The sequence below is a fragment of the Zeus faber genome, assembly GCF_960531495.2.
Source record: "Zeus faber genome assembly, chromosome: 16".
NCBI classification, from domain to species: Eukaryota; Metazoa; Chordata; class Actinopteri; order Zeiformes; family Zeidae; genus Zeus; species Zeus faber.
In genome coordinates, this window is record NC_137202.1 from 9,419,103 (window position 1) to 9,436,284 (window position 17,182).

At 44.6% G+C, this 17,182-nt stretch overlaps 1 protein-coding gene and 1 long non-coding RNA gene across 2 annotated transcripts; one reads left to right on the forward strand and one right to left on the reverse strand.

The window, feature by feature from the left end:
• The first annotated feature begins 5,059 nt into the window (after positions 1 to 5,059).
• On the forward strand, positions 5,060 to 10,852 carry LOC307242405 (uncharacterized protein). The gene is made up of 4 exons (XM_080016864.1): positions 5,060 to 5,236; positions 7,119 to 7,220; positions 7,323 to 7,513; positions 10,483 to 10,852. Exons 1-4 carry the CDS (start codon positions 5,220 to 5,222, stop codon positions 10,707 to 10,709), a joined length of 537 nt encoding a protein of 178 aa, XP_079872990.1. The 5' UTR covers positions 5,060 to 5,219; the 3' UTR covers positions 10,710 to 10,852.
• On the reverse strand, positions 9,098 to 13,068 carry LOC307242406. The gene is made up of 4 exons (XR_013844589.1): positions 12,964 to 13,068; positions 10,448 to 10,586; positions 10,153 to 10,241; positions 9,098 to 9,270 (listed from the first exon to the last, which is right to left on the reverse strand). It is a non-coding gene; the product is annotated as an uncharacterized lncRNA (long non-coding RNA).
• Positions 13,069 to 17,182: the final 4,114 nt, after the last annotated feature.

Consider the following 17,182-nt stretch of genomic DNA (forward strand, 5'->3'; position numbering starts at 1 on the left):
TTGTGCTCCAAACCATAGTATGCATCAAATAAAAAGCGAAAAGAAGCAGGATGATAAACAACAACTGGTGAGATAGTGATATGTAAATGCTCCAGAAACAACAGAACGGACACAATCTCTTGACTTCAGTCCCTTCTGAGTGCGACGTGGACACGCTGCCTTTCCAGGAAGACGGTTTCCATGATGCATGGTCTGCTCGTCTGTTGTCGGGTTCATAGCATGTAGATGCTCACTCTACTGTCAAGCTGCATTTGAGCAAGGCACTATCATCCCCTACATTCGAAACTCCCAGGTGTTAATGTGAATTGATGCTAGAGAAATTCAATGGAGGAAGGCGATACAGAAGTGGCAAGAATACTAGAAAGGATAGGAGGAAAAGGAAGAAATCTGCACAACGTACAAGATGAGGTGTGAGAAATGGGCAAGGTAGGAATGCACTGATTGTGACATTGGGCTGATACTGATGTTTAAAATAACAATTTGGCCAATAGCCGTTGCCGATACAATGTTTTCGGAGTTCCCCTGAACGCAGCATGGCTTAGTTTTCCAAGCTCCAATGAACACAGCATTCCTGCTTGCAGTGCTGCAGAGAGCCGTGGCCGTGTCTTCTAAAAACGATCGCAGATGGCGTTCTCTCAGACAGATAAAAAAATAATAATAATAATTGTAAAAAATGCATAAATTGGTCGCCGAATAATCTTTGGCGGCTGTTAATATACCTGGGCAGCCCGCCCAAGTAAAGGCTGTGTGGTGTAGGAGCCAAAGCACCTTAGACATGTGTGTTAATTATACATTCAAGTGTTATCATTCACGTTATACGTAGAAAATTTTCACAGATGACACGGGTTCCAAACTGTACTTGTAATGTGTACAATAGACGAGCCTAGAAAGGGGTTTTAAGCAAATCCTTTGGTTCTGTTATTCCAAATACAAAGTCATTGCACTTTTACTCTATTTTTGGTCCCTCTGCCCTCAGGGGCTTAGAGGCAGAGCAGCAGTTAGAGGCGCTTTTCTTATGCTCTTTGGCCCTTTCAACATGGAGTTTAAACATGTTGAAAACTCCAGAAAAGTACTTGAAATTAGTTTTGGAGCACATTAGCACAAATATTTCAATCTTTAAATACCACCACTGTTCACTGACTACAACGATAATTGGAAATAGAACGTAAACAGACGTCTAAGCTTTTCATGTGACTAGCGGGAGTCAGGGTGTTGTGGATGTTTTAAGGTAATATAAAACTTTATTACACATTAGAGAAACACTTTAGAAATTAAATGAAGTGTCTTAGTGGATACCCGGAAAACCACACGCGCAGTTACTATTCGCACTAGGAAAGGTAAAATAAACTAAACTGTCTTAATGCTAGTCAGTGTAGCGAGACCATTTTTAATTGCGTAAGAAAGCTAGAATATGCCTTATCACAAGAAAAATTGAAGGACTGCGGGCTCATTAATGTCATACGAGATTGGAATTTGCATCAGGGAGCGGTCCCCGCAATCAAAACAATTCATGGTCCCCCATGTGGAAAAAAAGTCATTAACTTCTGATTATGATTTTGGATTCTAAATGGGATATGAAATGATGGAATGATACACGGATATTCCTGTCTATTTATGCGCCAACCTGCGGGACTCCAGCACGCGTCACATAGCGCCGGTAAAGGGGCCAAAATTAGCGTTTTGACCCAGGTGTCCTGTTCACATCAGAGCCGACTGGAGCTGGAGCCGATTAAAACCCGGGTCTATTGCCAGGTCATTTGACCCGGGACTGAGACACGGGTTTTACCTTTCCCAGTAATGACAAATGCCGGATGTTAGCAGGTGTTACCGGGTTTCTGGCGCAGTGGGAAAGGGGTATGAGAAAGACTATGAAACCAACAGATTTGCATTAAAAGAAAACGAAAAATCGCAAATAAATAAACAAATAAATAAATGTATATGTAGCGTCCAAACACGATGATTGGGGTGGTTGGGTCCAGTTTCTAAGGTAGCTACCACAAATGTTTACCTGTGTTTGGTGAAACTTATAATACCGTACTAATAAACAAAGCGAATGCAAAACTTCACAGTCTCTATTCACATTGGCTAGACTTTTGTTTAAGTAACTGACCCAGACCACTCTTTTGAATGAAAATAAGTAACAGTTTACTGACGGCTTTTCGTCTGTACAAATAATATCTACCCTTTTAATTAAAAAACAAAAAAACATCAATAACACAAATCAGACCGCTTTTAGTTGGAAAAACAAACAGCCCTGTCCCCCTCTCTACTGGTATGGGACGGCTCAGACCCCTACCCCTCCTTGACCATACACAATGCCCCACTGTACAGTAGCCCTTCCAGTGAAATAAAACTACAACCCCTCAGCACAGAAAATAAATAAGGGTAATCCACCCCGCGAAAAGCCTTCTCCTGATCCAGTGAAAGTACACCCAGAGTGAGATCACATCATTTACATTTGTCAAAAATGTCCCTTATTAAATGTATAAATTGTCCGTGATGGTCCTGTCAGGGATGCAGTCGATCTGGTCTCTGAGTATCTAGTTTGGGCTTTTCCTACCTTCCACCACTGACCTAAAAAATAATCTTCTCTTCAAGAATGTTCCGAAATTCTCAGAAATTTTGACAAAAAAAAGTATTATGGAAAAGTTTTACATTGAAATGCCAAAACGAGGTGCGGTTCTTTGTTGGTTCATCCAGGTGTACTGCCTTGTGTCTGAATTTTTAACCCTCCAACCGTCAATTAAATCAAACTGGGCCAATAAACCTGATAAAATGGTGGGTGATGGTAAATGTGGCTCCTTGCTTGTCCTACCTAAAGTGAAATCTACTGTGCATTTCCATCTTATTCAACCCACGCTATCAGCTGCCCTTCCCTTTACTGTTTCTGCTGTAGATAGAATGTTGACACCTAAACTAACCAAAAAATAAAATAGCGAATCCAGCACTGAGTTTTGTCCCGTGGCTGAGAAAACACTGTCCTGTCCAACCCAAGCCCCATTCCGCCTCATTGTCTTAATCTGAGTGAGTTTCCTGGAGGGGAAAAAAACATCCAACTTTTTCTGTGGACTTCGTTCTGCCTGTCCCTTCGCGCCATTTATACTCAAAGAGCCCAGGTTCCGAAAACTCATGGAGGAAATTAAAAAAAAAAAAAAAAAAATGTATAGACGGGACAGACAGAGGAAAAACAGTGGTGATACATTTTTATCGGTTATTTGGGGTTTTTTTTATTTTACCTTATTTTCTGCACCAGGCAATTCTTCTGCATGGTAACATGCTTTCCGAGCCTCCACCGTGTTTTTCTCGTCTATACGTTCAAAAACTATTGATTTGTGTAACGCTGAAGCACTTTTGATAAATGTATCTGTATCAGGAAGGTCGTCCTTGTTGATTTTTCCAAAGCCTCATCGAGAAAGGACGTGACTTCCTCCAGTGTGTACAGGTCAGTTGGGCAATGTTAGGTCAGCCTGGGAGCCTTGTAGTAGCCATGGCTTCGGAATCTGAATCATTCCCCTCGTCCTCCTCATGCCTCTGACTGTCAGTGTTGTTTATCTGATCGGTCCAGCCCCTTTCCTCACCTCCTGCCCCCGCACCGGCGAGCCTCTCCCTACTCACCCCCGGCCGCCTGGGCGGACAAGCGTCACCGCGGGCCGCAGCTGCGCCCGCAGCGGCCGCGGGAGCCGGAGCCCCCGCAGCGGCCGGCGCAGCACCAGCCGCGGCCACTGAAGCCGGAGCCCGCTCTCCCTGTTTACCCCCGGACAAGCCCCCCCGCCGCAACGGCCGCGGGAGCCGGGGCCCCCGCAGCGGCTACGGGTGCCGGAGCCCGCTCTCCCTGCTCACCCCCCCCACCTGGCCGCCTGTCCTCTGTGCGGACAAGCGTCACCGCGGGCCGCAGCAGAACCCGCAGCGGCCGCGGGAGCCGGAGCCCCCGCAGCTGCGGCCACAGGAGCCGGAGCCCGCTCTCCCTGCTCACCCCCGGCCGCCTGTCCTCTGTGCGGAAAAGCGTCATCGCGGGCCGCCGCACAGCCCACGGCGGCCGGGGCCCCCGCGGCTCCAAGAGCTTAATGTGAGCGAAACCAACATGCACCATGTAGAAGCCCTCACCGGATGACGTCAGGGACATAAACACCTGTCTCCTCAGACGCTGAACGCGTTTTAATTCCTCGCTCCGACCGCCCAGAGGCGCGTTCCGTGACGAGCCTCGTTCGGTGTTCACGGAATAACCCCGGAGCCATTCAGACGGTGGCTCTGGTGGACGGCACGGCCAGCGGGCGGGGGGGGGGGGGGGGGGCATTTAAGAGCTGAGCCAAGGAAAACTAAGGCCGCCCCGTTCGTCCGGGTGGGGGTGGGACGCGTCCCGAAAGCGGTCGGGTCCGGCGCAACTCTCACGCCAAGAAGTCGGAGCGACCGGGCTGGCCTCTCGCTGGACGCCACGGCCCCCGATGAAACCACCAAGAAACACACACACACACACACACACAAAAAAAAAAACACGAAAAACAAATTTAAATCCTAAAACTAAACAAAGAATCGAAAAACAGTTAAACGCAGTTAAATAAGCTTGAAAAGTTAGAGCCACGACAAACGCATCAAACTCCCAGCATGCACCAGGAGAGAGAGAGAGAGAGAGAGAGAGAGAGAGGAGAGAGAGAGAGAGAGAGAGAGGGTGAGAGAGAGAGAGCGAGAGAGAGAGAGAGGGGTGAGAGAGAGAGAGCGAGAGAGAGAGAGAGAGAGCGAGAGAGAGAGAGAGGGTGAGAGAGAGAGAGAGAGAGAGAGAGAGAGAGAGGGTGAGAGAGCGAGAGAGCGAGAGAGGTGTGAGAGAGAGAGAGCGAGAGAGAGAGAGAGGGTGAGAGAGAGAGAGAGGGTGAGAGAGAGAGAGAGAGAGAGAGAGAGGGTGAGAGCGAGAGAGCGAGAGAGAGCGAGAGAGCGGAGCGCGACACTCCACGAAAGACAGAGACCCCTCCCACGAGAGAGACTCCTATGAAAGAGACACCCCCACAAAAGAAAGCGAGAGACACTACTCGCCGTGGCTGGAAGGAGGAAGCGTATCCGCCGCAGGGTTCCTCCTCGGGCTGAGCGGGGACTTGCAGTGAAGCGGGACCAGCAGCGTGACTTCTTCTCCGGGGACCCCGCGTCGGATGTCGCTCCCACTCTGACGGATTGTGGATATTAATCTTTGCTCGTCCGGCAGAGTTGAATGTCCCGCCGTAGCCTCCGACATGTCCGATGACTCCAGGTGAGATTAAAGTTTAATAATTGTATTTTAACTTTGTTTTGCGGTTTTTTTTTTTATTGTTGTTGTTGGTTTTTTTTTGCTCTTTTACCGACACTACAAGCGAGTCCGATGACGCGGACCGAGACCGGTCCTTATCGGGATCTTTTTGTTCCCTTTTCAGAACAAAACAACACGTTGTTTATTTCTGCTACAGCGGCGGCAGAACCGCACGGTGCGTCTGGAGCCGCGTGCCGCTGTTTCCCGTGAATTACACAGTAATAACAAACAAACTCCGGCGTTCGTTCCTAAACTGGGGTCCGCGCTCCCCCCGGGAGGGGGAGGGACTTTACTTTACGCTTTTTTTTACTTTTTCCCCCGCAACGGCTTATATACTCAACTTCACTAATGATATATATATTTTTATTTATTAGTGATTGCTCTTTTTGTGAGCAAACACAAAAAGACGAGTCCCGAAAACCACATGGCAGTGTATTATAGGCACATAAAGAACGTGCGTACACGGTTTTTGGGGGATTTGGAACATGAGAGCCTTTTTTTTTTTTTTTTCTTTAAAAATAAATAAATAAATAAATAAAAAAGATAAAAACGATTTCTGTCAACGTGAACGGCGACCAGCCGGTGTGTGTCACGGTGAAGAAATCATATTCAAACATTAATGATATGGGGAGGTTTTAATACATTTTCAAACGCGGCGACTTCGAAGCGCAGCCCTGCTCATATGTCTTGTTGTATTTGTTTGTCAGGGATGATTAAGCCCTCAACGAAGAATGGAAGTGTAGTTTGATTCATGTATAACCCTGCGGACCAGCGTGAATCATCTGTGAACGCCGAAAAACACGGTCGCGGACGTCACCGAAAAAAAACAAAAAAACCCCAAACGTCTCTGCGCGATGCTCAGAAACGACAAAGACGAGCACAGTAGCTTTTTTTTTTTTGTTTTTTTTTAAACATCGATACGTTTTGGAGCGTTTGAACTATACGAACATACCTGCACGCTGAGCTTGTTTGCAGAACGTAGATGTCGTCAAATGAAATAAGTATTGATTACTTAATTGATCAGTCAAAAGAGTAAACTGAAAATGAAAGGCGGTTCGAGCGCGGCTCGGATTCCGCCGGTTCGCCCGGAAAAGTGCGCGCACGTGATTTGTTATGGGTCAACCTTCGTGCCGGTTTTTATTCATTTTTTTTTTTTAATTTTAATTTTTTTATTTTTATCCGTAATTCAAACAGGATTCGCTGCAGTCAGCAGAAACCCACTGTCAGTGTTAAATAGGCGTGCAGACCGTAACACGGTGCCGCTGTGTCCACTCACTGTGAGGTTTGGTGCAATACATTTGAACGGGTCAGAATATGATAAAAATATCAGACGTTTATTTTATTTTATTTTCAGAACAAACAGTCTAAAATGTATAATCTAACATGGCGTAACCCCCACCAGATTAATAAAGTTATGTTTTATATATTATGTTCACTAAAATTCCATCAGATTCGTGAATAGCCAAAAATAGCTTTTCTATCTACATGCATAAGTGAAAGGTGTCAAAAATCGAGGTCCTCCTTAATATTCAGTTGAATAGTAAACTGCAAAATTCCACTCCAGGATTTAGCGTCAACCACGTGGAGCGTCAACCCAGAGCTCCCTAAAGAGTGAAAGCAGCTGTTCAGTGCGTGGCTGGAGCTGAAACCTGGCAGAATGTGCTCAACCTGGGATTGTCCGCCTCTGCGTTTGTTATTCTTAACCCAGAGGGAAGTCGGCCTGCAGGGTGAAACTTGCAAGAGCCCAAACAAACTGCACGTGCAGCAAAATAACTTGAAATGAGCAGTTGACGGTTCAGCAGAGGATCCGGTCCATCCGACTCAAGTGTCGCTGTCCATCCAACAGAGCTTCTGGGATCGAGGTAACAGAGCTGCAGGGTGGCAGAGAGCAGCCGGAGCACCAGGATACCGCCCATCACCCCAGTAAGGTCTCCACCCCCAAACCAAGGTAGAGCGGTCAAACAGAGCCGGGATCGCCCTCCGCGTCACCGTCCCCACCGGGGAATCAAACCCTCCTCCCCTTGACAGCCTCTCTGACTACCCCCTCCAGGTCTCCACCCGTCCGCCTCTCCAGCTCCTCCAGCGGGTATTGCTCCTTCGAGGCAGATTCCGCACCGAGCTCCCCCTTTCTCCAGACCGAGACGGCGGACACAGCGGGCCGCCGCAGCCCCCGGATGACGCACGGGCCACAGCACCCGTCTGAGCCACTAGAGGAAGCCAGGAGGGAAGACAGTAACTACGGTGAGAGAGAGAGAGAGAGAGAGAGAGAGAGAGAGAGAGAGAGAGAGAGAGAGAGAGAGAGAGAGAGAGAGAGAGAGAGAGAGAGAGAGAGAGAGAGAGAGAGAGAGAGAGAGAGAGATTTTTAAAGCATGAGAGAGAGAGAGAGAGAGAGAGAGAGAGAGAGAGACTCATTCTATACAGACCCTCTCTGCCACAGTTGCAGAAGTTGTGCACCTAAAGCAGAGGTTGGCAACCTTCATTAGTGGAAGGGCCTTTTCTTTTTTTTTTTTTTCAAGATTTATTTTAATTCCTCCGTAATTTTCTTCACCAAATATTCAAACACTTTCATGCAGGCAACACAGCGTATTTATATTCACCAAGGGTCTAGTGACCTGGAGTCAACTACTTTACAATTTTTTCTTTACATTACATTTGCCGTGTTATGTACATTGCAAATGCTCAAATCAGAACACAATTCGTTTTTCCGCACACTGGACATTTACAGACAGTGGGTGCTTTTTGGTTCAGATATCCTATTCCCATCAAATACCAATAAAAGTTGACCCCCAAAAAGGGCGTTGAGTATGTGGGTGAGTGTAGTCCTTTTTCTTGGTGTTAAAATTGATCTTTGATTCGAGTAGGGCACACAGAACGCTCGCGATAAGCAGCTATGGCCACTTTATGGGATTTTTTTCAAGGCCAATTTGGAAATGATTTGAGATCAGGCTGAGTCGTGTGTGTGTGTGTGTGCGTAAAAAAACCTCTTAACATGTCCTTGGAAAGCTGGAGCTTTCTACATTGGCTTTAGTCTTCACTTGTTTTTCTTTCAACACCACTGGGATTTTCATACACAGCGAATTAACAAAGTGCCCCACCCGCCCCCAAACCACCACCACCGCACACACGCACAACTTGTTGCTTTGTTGGGCTGTTTTCCTAATATCAACGGCTCAAACCATGTAGTAAATAACACATGATGAGACTTTCGGCACCTCGAGGTGCAGTTGTTTACTCCATGCAAACTTGAAATGTTTTTTCCACGCGGAGTGCCATGGCATATCGCTGCCAGCCACAATCCCTTTTTCCGTTGCCACAGAAGCCGACACGAACCCTGTGAATGGCAACAGTTTGTCTAAAATGGTGGTGGTGGTGATGACAGGTCAGTTGATTTCTAGTCTATTTATAGGTCACTGGGTTGATCAATTTAGCAAGCCTTTGGGCAGTGTGGGTCAGTGATGCTCCCAGCTAAGCACAATAAATACAAAAATAAATTAAATAAAACCAAGTACAAAAATAACTAAACTAACAAAAAAAGGTCGGTCCGGGTTTACTGCCACCGTAAACCCGATGTGTCGTCTCCGTACATTTACATTTGTAATCTAAGTTCAGGTCTACAACAGACCGCCAAGACGCAGTGAGATGTATATATATAAAATAATAATAATAAAATGAAATGCGTGACAAACATTAAAAATTGGAACATTTTAAATATTTATTGACGGTATTGTAAACAACTGAAAAAGCTTTAAAGTGCCGTTTTAAGCTACAAAGTGCCTTTAAAACATGAAAATAAATACTTGACCATGTTAAGTTTACTTTTCTGATCACAGCAGATGTCACATCCAGCATTTTGGACCCTCCTCATTTTGTTTGCTATGTAAACCTTTTTAACGAGGCCCCTGAATTCTGATCTCCTCCTGATGTGGCCCGTCCACTGCCACCCTGCAGCAGACGTCCAGGTGGAGGCTCTTCAGCCTGCTCCCCGGGGGCGTCTTCCCCTAGTGAAACATTGCAGCATTGCATTTAATCTATTCATCACGTTGTGTGCTTTACAAGCATGAATCTTTATTTTAATTACAATCCTCTATTATGTTCAGAGAGCAGGATGTTATAATTCCTTGTTCACCGTTTCATTTACCACGCGTGAAAAATCACTTATAATACATAGCTATTAGAATGAAATAGAGTGATAGGAATGTCAAATACCCACACACACACACACACACAAACATAAACAAACTAGAATACGCAAATATTTTTTTAAGTGGAAAAATCTGTTGTTTCAGGTTCGGGTTTAATGTGTTCACCTTGGTACTTCCTCATATCGGGCTCTTTTAGTGAAGAAATCTGTGATCTTGCATTTTCTCTTTTCCATGATCTTTGATTGGACAAGAACAATCACCTACGTAAACAATCTTTTGGTGGCGATTGTTGATTAGTATTGTTGTTGTTGTTGTGGTGGCCTGTTACTCTATTCCCGTTTTCTTTTTCTTTTTTTTTTTAGACCTTTGTAATGACGCAGTATTAAGTGCCTAACTATCCAGGCTATTTAAATGGGTAAATCGCATTTATTGTGGGAACAACTGGGAGTTCAATTGTACGGAGCTCCTGAGTGAACATGGGTGAGGGGAACAAAATGTGGACGGGAGATTCATGCAGTTTATTGCGTTATTTCTCAAAAAAACAGTCGGTTTTTTTGTTGGTGGTGTGATTCATTTTCCGTTCAGTTACTGTGAGGGGGGAAAATAAACTGCATGAATCTCCCGTCCACATATATATTTTTTTTAACCATACCTATAAGGGGCTCTGTACAAATGAATTAGACAAATGTGGGGGGAACATTTACTAATGTTCAGCCCAAATGTCCATCTCTCACTGACTTGTACGATCGCTTGGCTCGTCCGCTTATGCCGTGTGGTCATGTGCTGTGTTCCTCTCCGGCTGAATGACTTGGTTTCTCTCCGTGGTTCTGAAACATCAGAGGGAGTTTTTTTTAATAAACTAAGAGTTTTGGTCTGATATTCTTTACATAAACATGTAATCAAATGCGGTGACCTATGCATGTAAACATATATGTATTTTCCCTCATATCATTACAATAAACAGGTCCTACAGTACACAGTATCTATTTTAGATACCAATTTTTCAACGTGCAACACAATATATTTGACTTACTTGTGAAATATTTCTCCTTGTTTGACTTATTTCAGGTCGAGCACGTTCTTCCGACCAAACGTTTCCCGGCTTGAGCTCCATGCCCCACCCAGTGGCCTTGGCACCCGACATGCAGGTCGAGATTCGGATCGGGGAGGACCTACGAACCATCGGAGACCAGTTCAACACCATCCTCATGGTGAGACTTCAAACAGTGTGTATTTCTTTTTATAAAGGGCGCTTTCATACCTGCGGTGCGTTTGTCCGTCAAGACTACTTCTAGCGAACAATAAACAACGGACTTCGCGTCACATTACGCATTGTGTGAGCGACTTGCCCCGCTTCATAGAGTATTCATAGTATAGTGTATACATAGTGCGATTACTGTGTTCTCATATGGTCAAACCAACCGATCTTGGTAAGGAAACTCTTAGGTCGCAGCTCCGTGTCTTCTGCTGAAGTGCACTTGAGCAATGCAGTGAGCACCGTAGGTCTCTCAGCATGAGGGTTGTGCTCTGTGCACTTCTTTCCAGTGATGCAGCGATTCACTTTTGCACTTAACCGACTGGAATTATAGAAAATGAGGTTGTGTTTCCGTGAGACGGCGTTGAGAGTTTCATCCCGAGCCCCGAGAGGAACTGGGTGACTCACAGCTCAAATGTTGCCTCACAAGTGCAATTCAGTGTCAGCCAGGCCCTGAAATGGGAGCGATAAATGACTTTCCTTTGACTCAGTCAAAGCTCAAACCCTATTACCGCATCGTATTTTAGATCATATTGTATATCAGCAACACACACAAAAAGTAAACTGATTTGCATATGCACATGGTCTGGGACGATTACTGCTTCATGCAAATTGGATCATTACTGAAATATTTGACTAGTATAGTTTATTTTCTATCAAATAAAACTCCCTCTGATATTTCAGACCACAAAGTGAAATTTCTCATCATATCTTCTCAGTATCATTTATTTATACTACGAAACCGCGTCTGTCATATTACAATGTGTTGGAATTCATTCACATTATAATGAATTGAGCACGTTATCGCACATTTTTTTCCACTTTAGAAATGACTCAATCAAACCAATATTTTGTGCCATTCTTGATATCTAACCAGCTGACAAGCGAATTGTCTAGATACAGTGTAATTACCAGACCGTTTATCCATTTAGTTTTAGGTTAGATCTCTTATCCTCGGCAGTCAGGGTTCAGTGGATTTTCCAGCGGTAGCTGCAGTTTGGTGACTTCCTCTTCGCTGCAGATTTCAGAACATGACTGCAGGTTGCATCATCATGTCAGTAAAAAGCAACTCAGCCAGAAAACACACTGGAGAACTGCCAAACCAGAGAGCTGCAGGCCGCGCGCCACACCGGTCCATTTTACTAATTAATTATCCACTAAATCACTCGCCATGAGAGGGCCCCGTTTAATGGATGCTACATTTAAACACCTGAATGCCAAAACCTGCACAGATGGAGAAGTCTATTCTGTGTAAGTTGCCAAAAGTCACGATCTGCTGGTAAACATGACAATATCTGATCAAGTCTCAAAGATTATATCCACATGAGCAAAGTGTGTTTATGTTAATTATGGGCCAGTTTAAGTATTTACAAAAGGCGTTATGTGGCAGGAGTCTCTAGTGTAAAATACCGTGACAAAGACAATATGATGACACAATCAATTTGTTTTATTTAAGTATAGTCATATAAGGTAAAGGATAAGATAATAGATAAAATACAGCAGTCCGACCATAATCAGACATTACAATAATAATAATAATAATAATAATAATAATAATAATAATGGAAATAAAACCAATATACAGTACTCAAATGCATAAACAGAACTTTCATTAGACGCTGATCAAGCACTTAATGAGACGCGCAGGACAGAGAGAAGTGTGTGTGTGTGTGTGTGTGTGTGTGTGTGTGTGTGCGCGCGCGCATCTCACTGACTGTAAATATACAGATATAACTCCATGCAGATTTCCTCAGTCGCTCCACGCTGTGGGTATTATTCAGGAACAGGAGCCTTGTTCCCACTCAGTGAGTTTCCTCGGAGTGCATCGCACGCCCTCACCCAGAGGGAACTCCTTTTGCCGTGGCAACGCTCTTCTCAGAGGGAACCCCCTCTGCCGCGCGGCTCCACCCTGTGACATGTGCGATCTACCCTGGTGCCATGGAAAAAGGAGTAGATAGAAAGGCAGCCATGTTGGCCAAGGTCTATCGGCATACCGCAGCAGCAGCAGCTCCACACTGAGAGCATTGCCACAGCGAGAGGAATTCCTGAGGAACGCTCCGGCACACGTCCACCTTGTGAGATCCACCCTGTTGCCATGGCGAAACAAACCCACATAGTCACGCAGAGGGAACCCCCTTTTGCACGCAGCAGCAGTTCCGCGCTGACGAGAGCGTCGCCACCCTGTTGCCATGGCAAACTGAGCTCCCGCTAGGTGAAGGTGCGCTGGTGAGATCCACTCGAGGAAACTGACTGAGCGGGAGCGAGGTTCCTGAATGAGGTGCCGACATAGTTACCTTTCCGTGGGGCCAATAAGACTGCCTTCCCGCGGGACGGGCTGACGCGTCTCCCGTCTGGCCAAAACAAAAACCGCATTTTCAGTTGGCGCCGGGGCCACAACCTGCAGGAGGGAGACGCAGGATGAAGTGTTATTTTCGCTTCCTGTTTCTGATTTATGGTGTTTTTGAACCGTTTCCCTCCTCCGCTTTCCCCTCCTCAGGCTCGCATTCACCTCCAGCAGCGTGTCCCCATGATGCTGGTCGTTGCCCTCCTCCTTGTCGTGGTTGGACGCCTGCTCTACATGCAGGTGATAACTGACATCCTCAGGGACCCATCGGAGCTCTAGCCTGTGAAGCCCAGTAGATGTAGCCTTTTTTTCCACTTTTTATTTTTTTTTAAACGACGGACAAACGGTGCCATCATCTATGAGTGGATTACTGTTGGTTTAGCACTACCGCCTTTTCTATTTGAGGATCCGTTTTTTTTTTTTTTTTTTACTTATTTCCATGCTTACGTTGGGATTTACTGAGAAGTGGTTACCTTTTTTTTTTATCATGACTACAGGATTCATTCAAACTTTGGGATGCAACGTTTGATCAAAGTAAAACCAAAGTTGGACAGGAAGAACGACGTTTAAAGTCTGTTGATGTCACTCCTGTGGAAATTCAAAATGTGCCTTCTTGTGTTTCTTTGTCCTTTTTTCGCTTTTTGCACCGTTGGATTTTATGAAATGATGATTTGATCTTGAGCTTCTGTTTTTTTAAGACGTTTTTTTTTCTAAGGTTGAACAGTCTGAATCTTCAAAAATGCAAATTAAGCCACGTCCCACCCAACTCCCTGTATGCTGTTTCAGCCCCACACAGGGTTCATCCGTAAACACGCTGCAGCCTCCCCAAACCCCCTCCGCCCCTGCGTTTAAGGTTTTGGGAAATTTGCGCGCGTACAGTCGCTGCACGTCTCGATCCGGGACCACTGCCGGAGGCGACGCACCGCGCTGTCTTGTAAGACAGACGCCGGAATCCCGAAACCGTTCCTTTACTCCGCGACGGAGCTCTGGATCGCGACGGACACAGAGACCCCGCGCGGCCAACGTCACTCGCAATGAAACCAAAAGTATTAGGCGGCCGGAGCCGGTTCGCGTGAATGCGAGGCTGCTCGTGGCATCACGGGCGACCGATCCTTTTTTTTTTTTTTTTTTTTTTTTTTTTTAAATCATTCAATAATCAATCCACCTTCCACCTAGAGCCGTATAAACAAAACGTTGGCTGTCCGGATAGCTTTAGCGTCATGTGGTGAAGTCTATAAATGACTTGATTTTTAAAGAAAAATCAAATAAAAATGGGCGCTTTTAAAAACACAAAATCGGTTTGCACCTGAACTACTCCTGTCGTTTCCCCAAAAGGAAGCCTGTTTCCCCTCTATAGGACGTTTAATTTCGATGACTGAAATCTCGTGATAAAGGAACCTTCATTTTGGACGATTTAAGGACGACGAGGTCAAAGTGTTTCCCTCGTTGTTCTCTGACCAAAAAGATGACCAAATGATGAATATCAGTTCCAGCTGCTTTGTTAATATTACTGTCTGCTTGTCCATATTTTATCCGTTTTCATGATCTCTTTTTTTCAATTTTTTTGTCACTTTTAATAAATTCTTTACGGCCTCTCGAAACCGTCCTCATTCACGTTGATGTTTAACCTTGGAAACCAGCATTAGTGTCGGCATTGCCACGGAGTTTGCGGTGAAGGTACAGCGGTAGGCAGATCACAGATTGTTATCTCACGGATCATTAAACCTTTTCAATAGAAGAGTTATTGTGGACGACGGCCAAGATGGGAGTGCTGCTACCATGTGCTTACAGCAGCTGGCGGCACCTTTAACCGATAAAAGGTTTCTGTTCCCGACAGAGGGCAGAAATTCAGGGATTGATGGTGGTGTTGCCATGGAAGGAGTTCCCAAACAGGCAAGTTTAAAAAGTGGATTGCAATAGTCCAGTCGTGCATTCAGGGATAAGTACATGTGTGGAACACATATTCACTCTCAAGTCAAGTAGGTGTTTACGTTGCTGTCTGTGCCATCTCTGATGTTTATGGAACAGAGCTACACGTCGTCAGATAATATAACGGGGGCATCAAAGATGGCCGCTTGCATGAAGAATAACAGGCAAACTCAGTGCCGTCTTACCGAAACTCGTCATCTGGGTCAAAGTGCCGTTTTGCAAACTGTAAATGAATGTCTTCAATTTTGGGGAAATCCCACAGAATGTATCCCCGTGTCCGTCGGTCTTCTTTTTGGCTGAAGTGGGCTTTTTTTTTTATGTGCGTTCTCGTGTGACTGAATCAGGAGTATTGAAACAGGGGTTGAAAGGGCCAATTCAGAGCCAAGGAAGGGTCTCCAGCACCGGCCTCGCTGTCCTGTCGAGTTTCACACCGATGAAAAGACCAGAGGTACAGCAACAAAACAAAGGAATTTATGTTTGGTTGAGAAACGGATGTCAAGGTCCCCCCCCTTTTTTTGTGTGATTGTCTTTGAACCTGAGCTGGAGTGAAGGAGGAAATGATCCATCCAACGACTGGCCAAATGAAAAAAATGTAAAGGATTATTCGATGATTTTTATGCCCATGCACAGCTGACGCCCGCCCACTTGTCCATTATAATATGCAAAGGAGGGCTGGATGATATAATGATATAATATCGATCTTGTGATATCAGACTGGGTGTCTTCTGGGATGTTGGTAAATTAATTTGGTGAGCCACGTGTTGTCTTTAGGGCTGCATTACAGTTTCATAGTCGGGTCTCATCAACGCCTCTACTCGCTTGGTCGTAATATCCACATCACTGAGGATTGTTTCTCAAATAGTTCTTGTGTCCAAATACCTTTATGAGCAAAGTAAAAACTGTTGATAGATATTCCCAAAAGAATGTTGTGGTATTCAATTTTGTCAATATGGCTGCACCCTTATGCAAAGAAGTGAGAATGTTTCCGAGCTGCGGAATCGGCTCAGGATGCGCGTCAGGTTAATCAACTTCTTCCAAATGACATCGAAACCGCACGGATCACCTCGTCCAGGGTTGAGAGACTCAGGCTGGTTAATTATTCCCCCTCATGTGATTCAGGAAGTCATTCTAGGACCAACTACCTTTTCCGATATTGTGTCAAGCGAAACCCAAAACCCGACTTCAAAGTAAATCAAGGCGGAGTGCATTTCAGAAGAACTCTATCACAGCTCTGTTTGGAAACTGAAACCACCATGGAAGCTGCAGCGCACACTTTTCTGTGGTTAATAGTTTGATGTGTGGCAGGAACGGGGGGAATCGTTCTGATTTCACGTTTTACGACTCGGTGCGTCAAAAACCTCAAATGAATTTCAAGTGAATTTCACTGCAAAGACGTGCGGGAAGAAAATAATCGTTTTAATTTGACGTTTAAAAAAAAAAAAAAAGAAAGAAAAGAATGCATGATGTAATAACAATCCGACTACCCAAGATAATACTGGAAAATGGAATGGAGAGAAATCGATTTCCAGTTCCTTCCCACCTCTTTTGCATACAGTAGATTCTATTAATCACAGAATTATCCCGAAAGTATCACAATGTTCGCCCTCAAACCCTTCATGTCATTGCCGTTTGAGCCGTTCAGTTTTTGTGGGAGTTTCAAGATGTCATATGACGGGACGGTTTTTCTTTCAATTCATTTTAAAAATCATTCCAAAAATAACATCCTTGCTCCTGTAAATATTCCGAAATAGTCGCCTATTTATGGACGCCTGACTCTGAATGGAGATAAATGCTGGAACATGTCGGACTGCCAAAACAAACAGAAATAAACAAATAATAGTGCCTCAACAAATACAGACGTTCAATTATTGGAAAAGATCAGCTGGAAGTTGATAAACAGTTCATTAAAAAGGAAAAAAAAAAAGATATTTCACTATTTGTTCATTTACTCATTTTATTCATCCATTTTTGTATTAATTTATTTCTGTGTGGTATAGCTGTATTTATTTCATTTGTATTTTTTATTTATTTGTGTCTTTATTTTACATTTTCTTTGTCCATATGCTGATGAAGTGGCTGCACACAGCGGCAGTTGGTTTATTTGTTTGGTCGAACAGAAGTAACAGTCAAGTTAAAATGTACTATTTAGTGTTGTGCTCAGGTGATTTAATTAAGTTATTTAAAATAAAATGGTAAATCTGATCAATTTCCCAATGGGAAACAAGCTGAGTAGTTTGTAC

What these genes read in the sequence shown, in the direction of transcription:
- LOC307242405 (XM_080016864.1), top strand. An exon ending in GTCTCCACCCCCAAACCAAG is followed by an intron (nt 7,221 to 7,322) that starts GTAGAGCGGTCA and finishes TACCCCCTCCAG; the next exon opens with GTCTCCACCCGTCCGCCTCT. An exon ending in GAGGGAAGACAGTAACTACG is followed by an intron (nt 7,514 to 10,482) that starts GTGAGAGAGAGA and finishes GACTTATTTCAG; the next exon opens with GTCGAGCACGTTCTTCCGAC.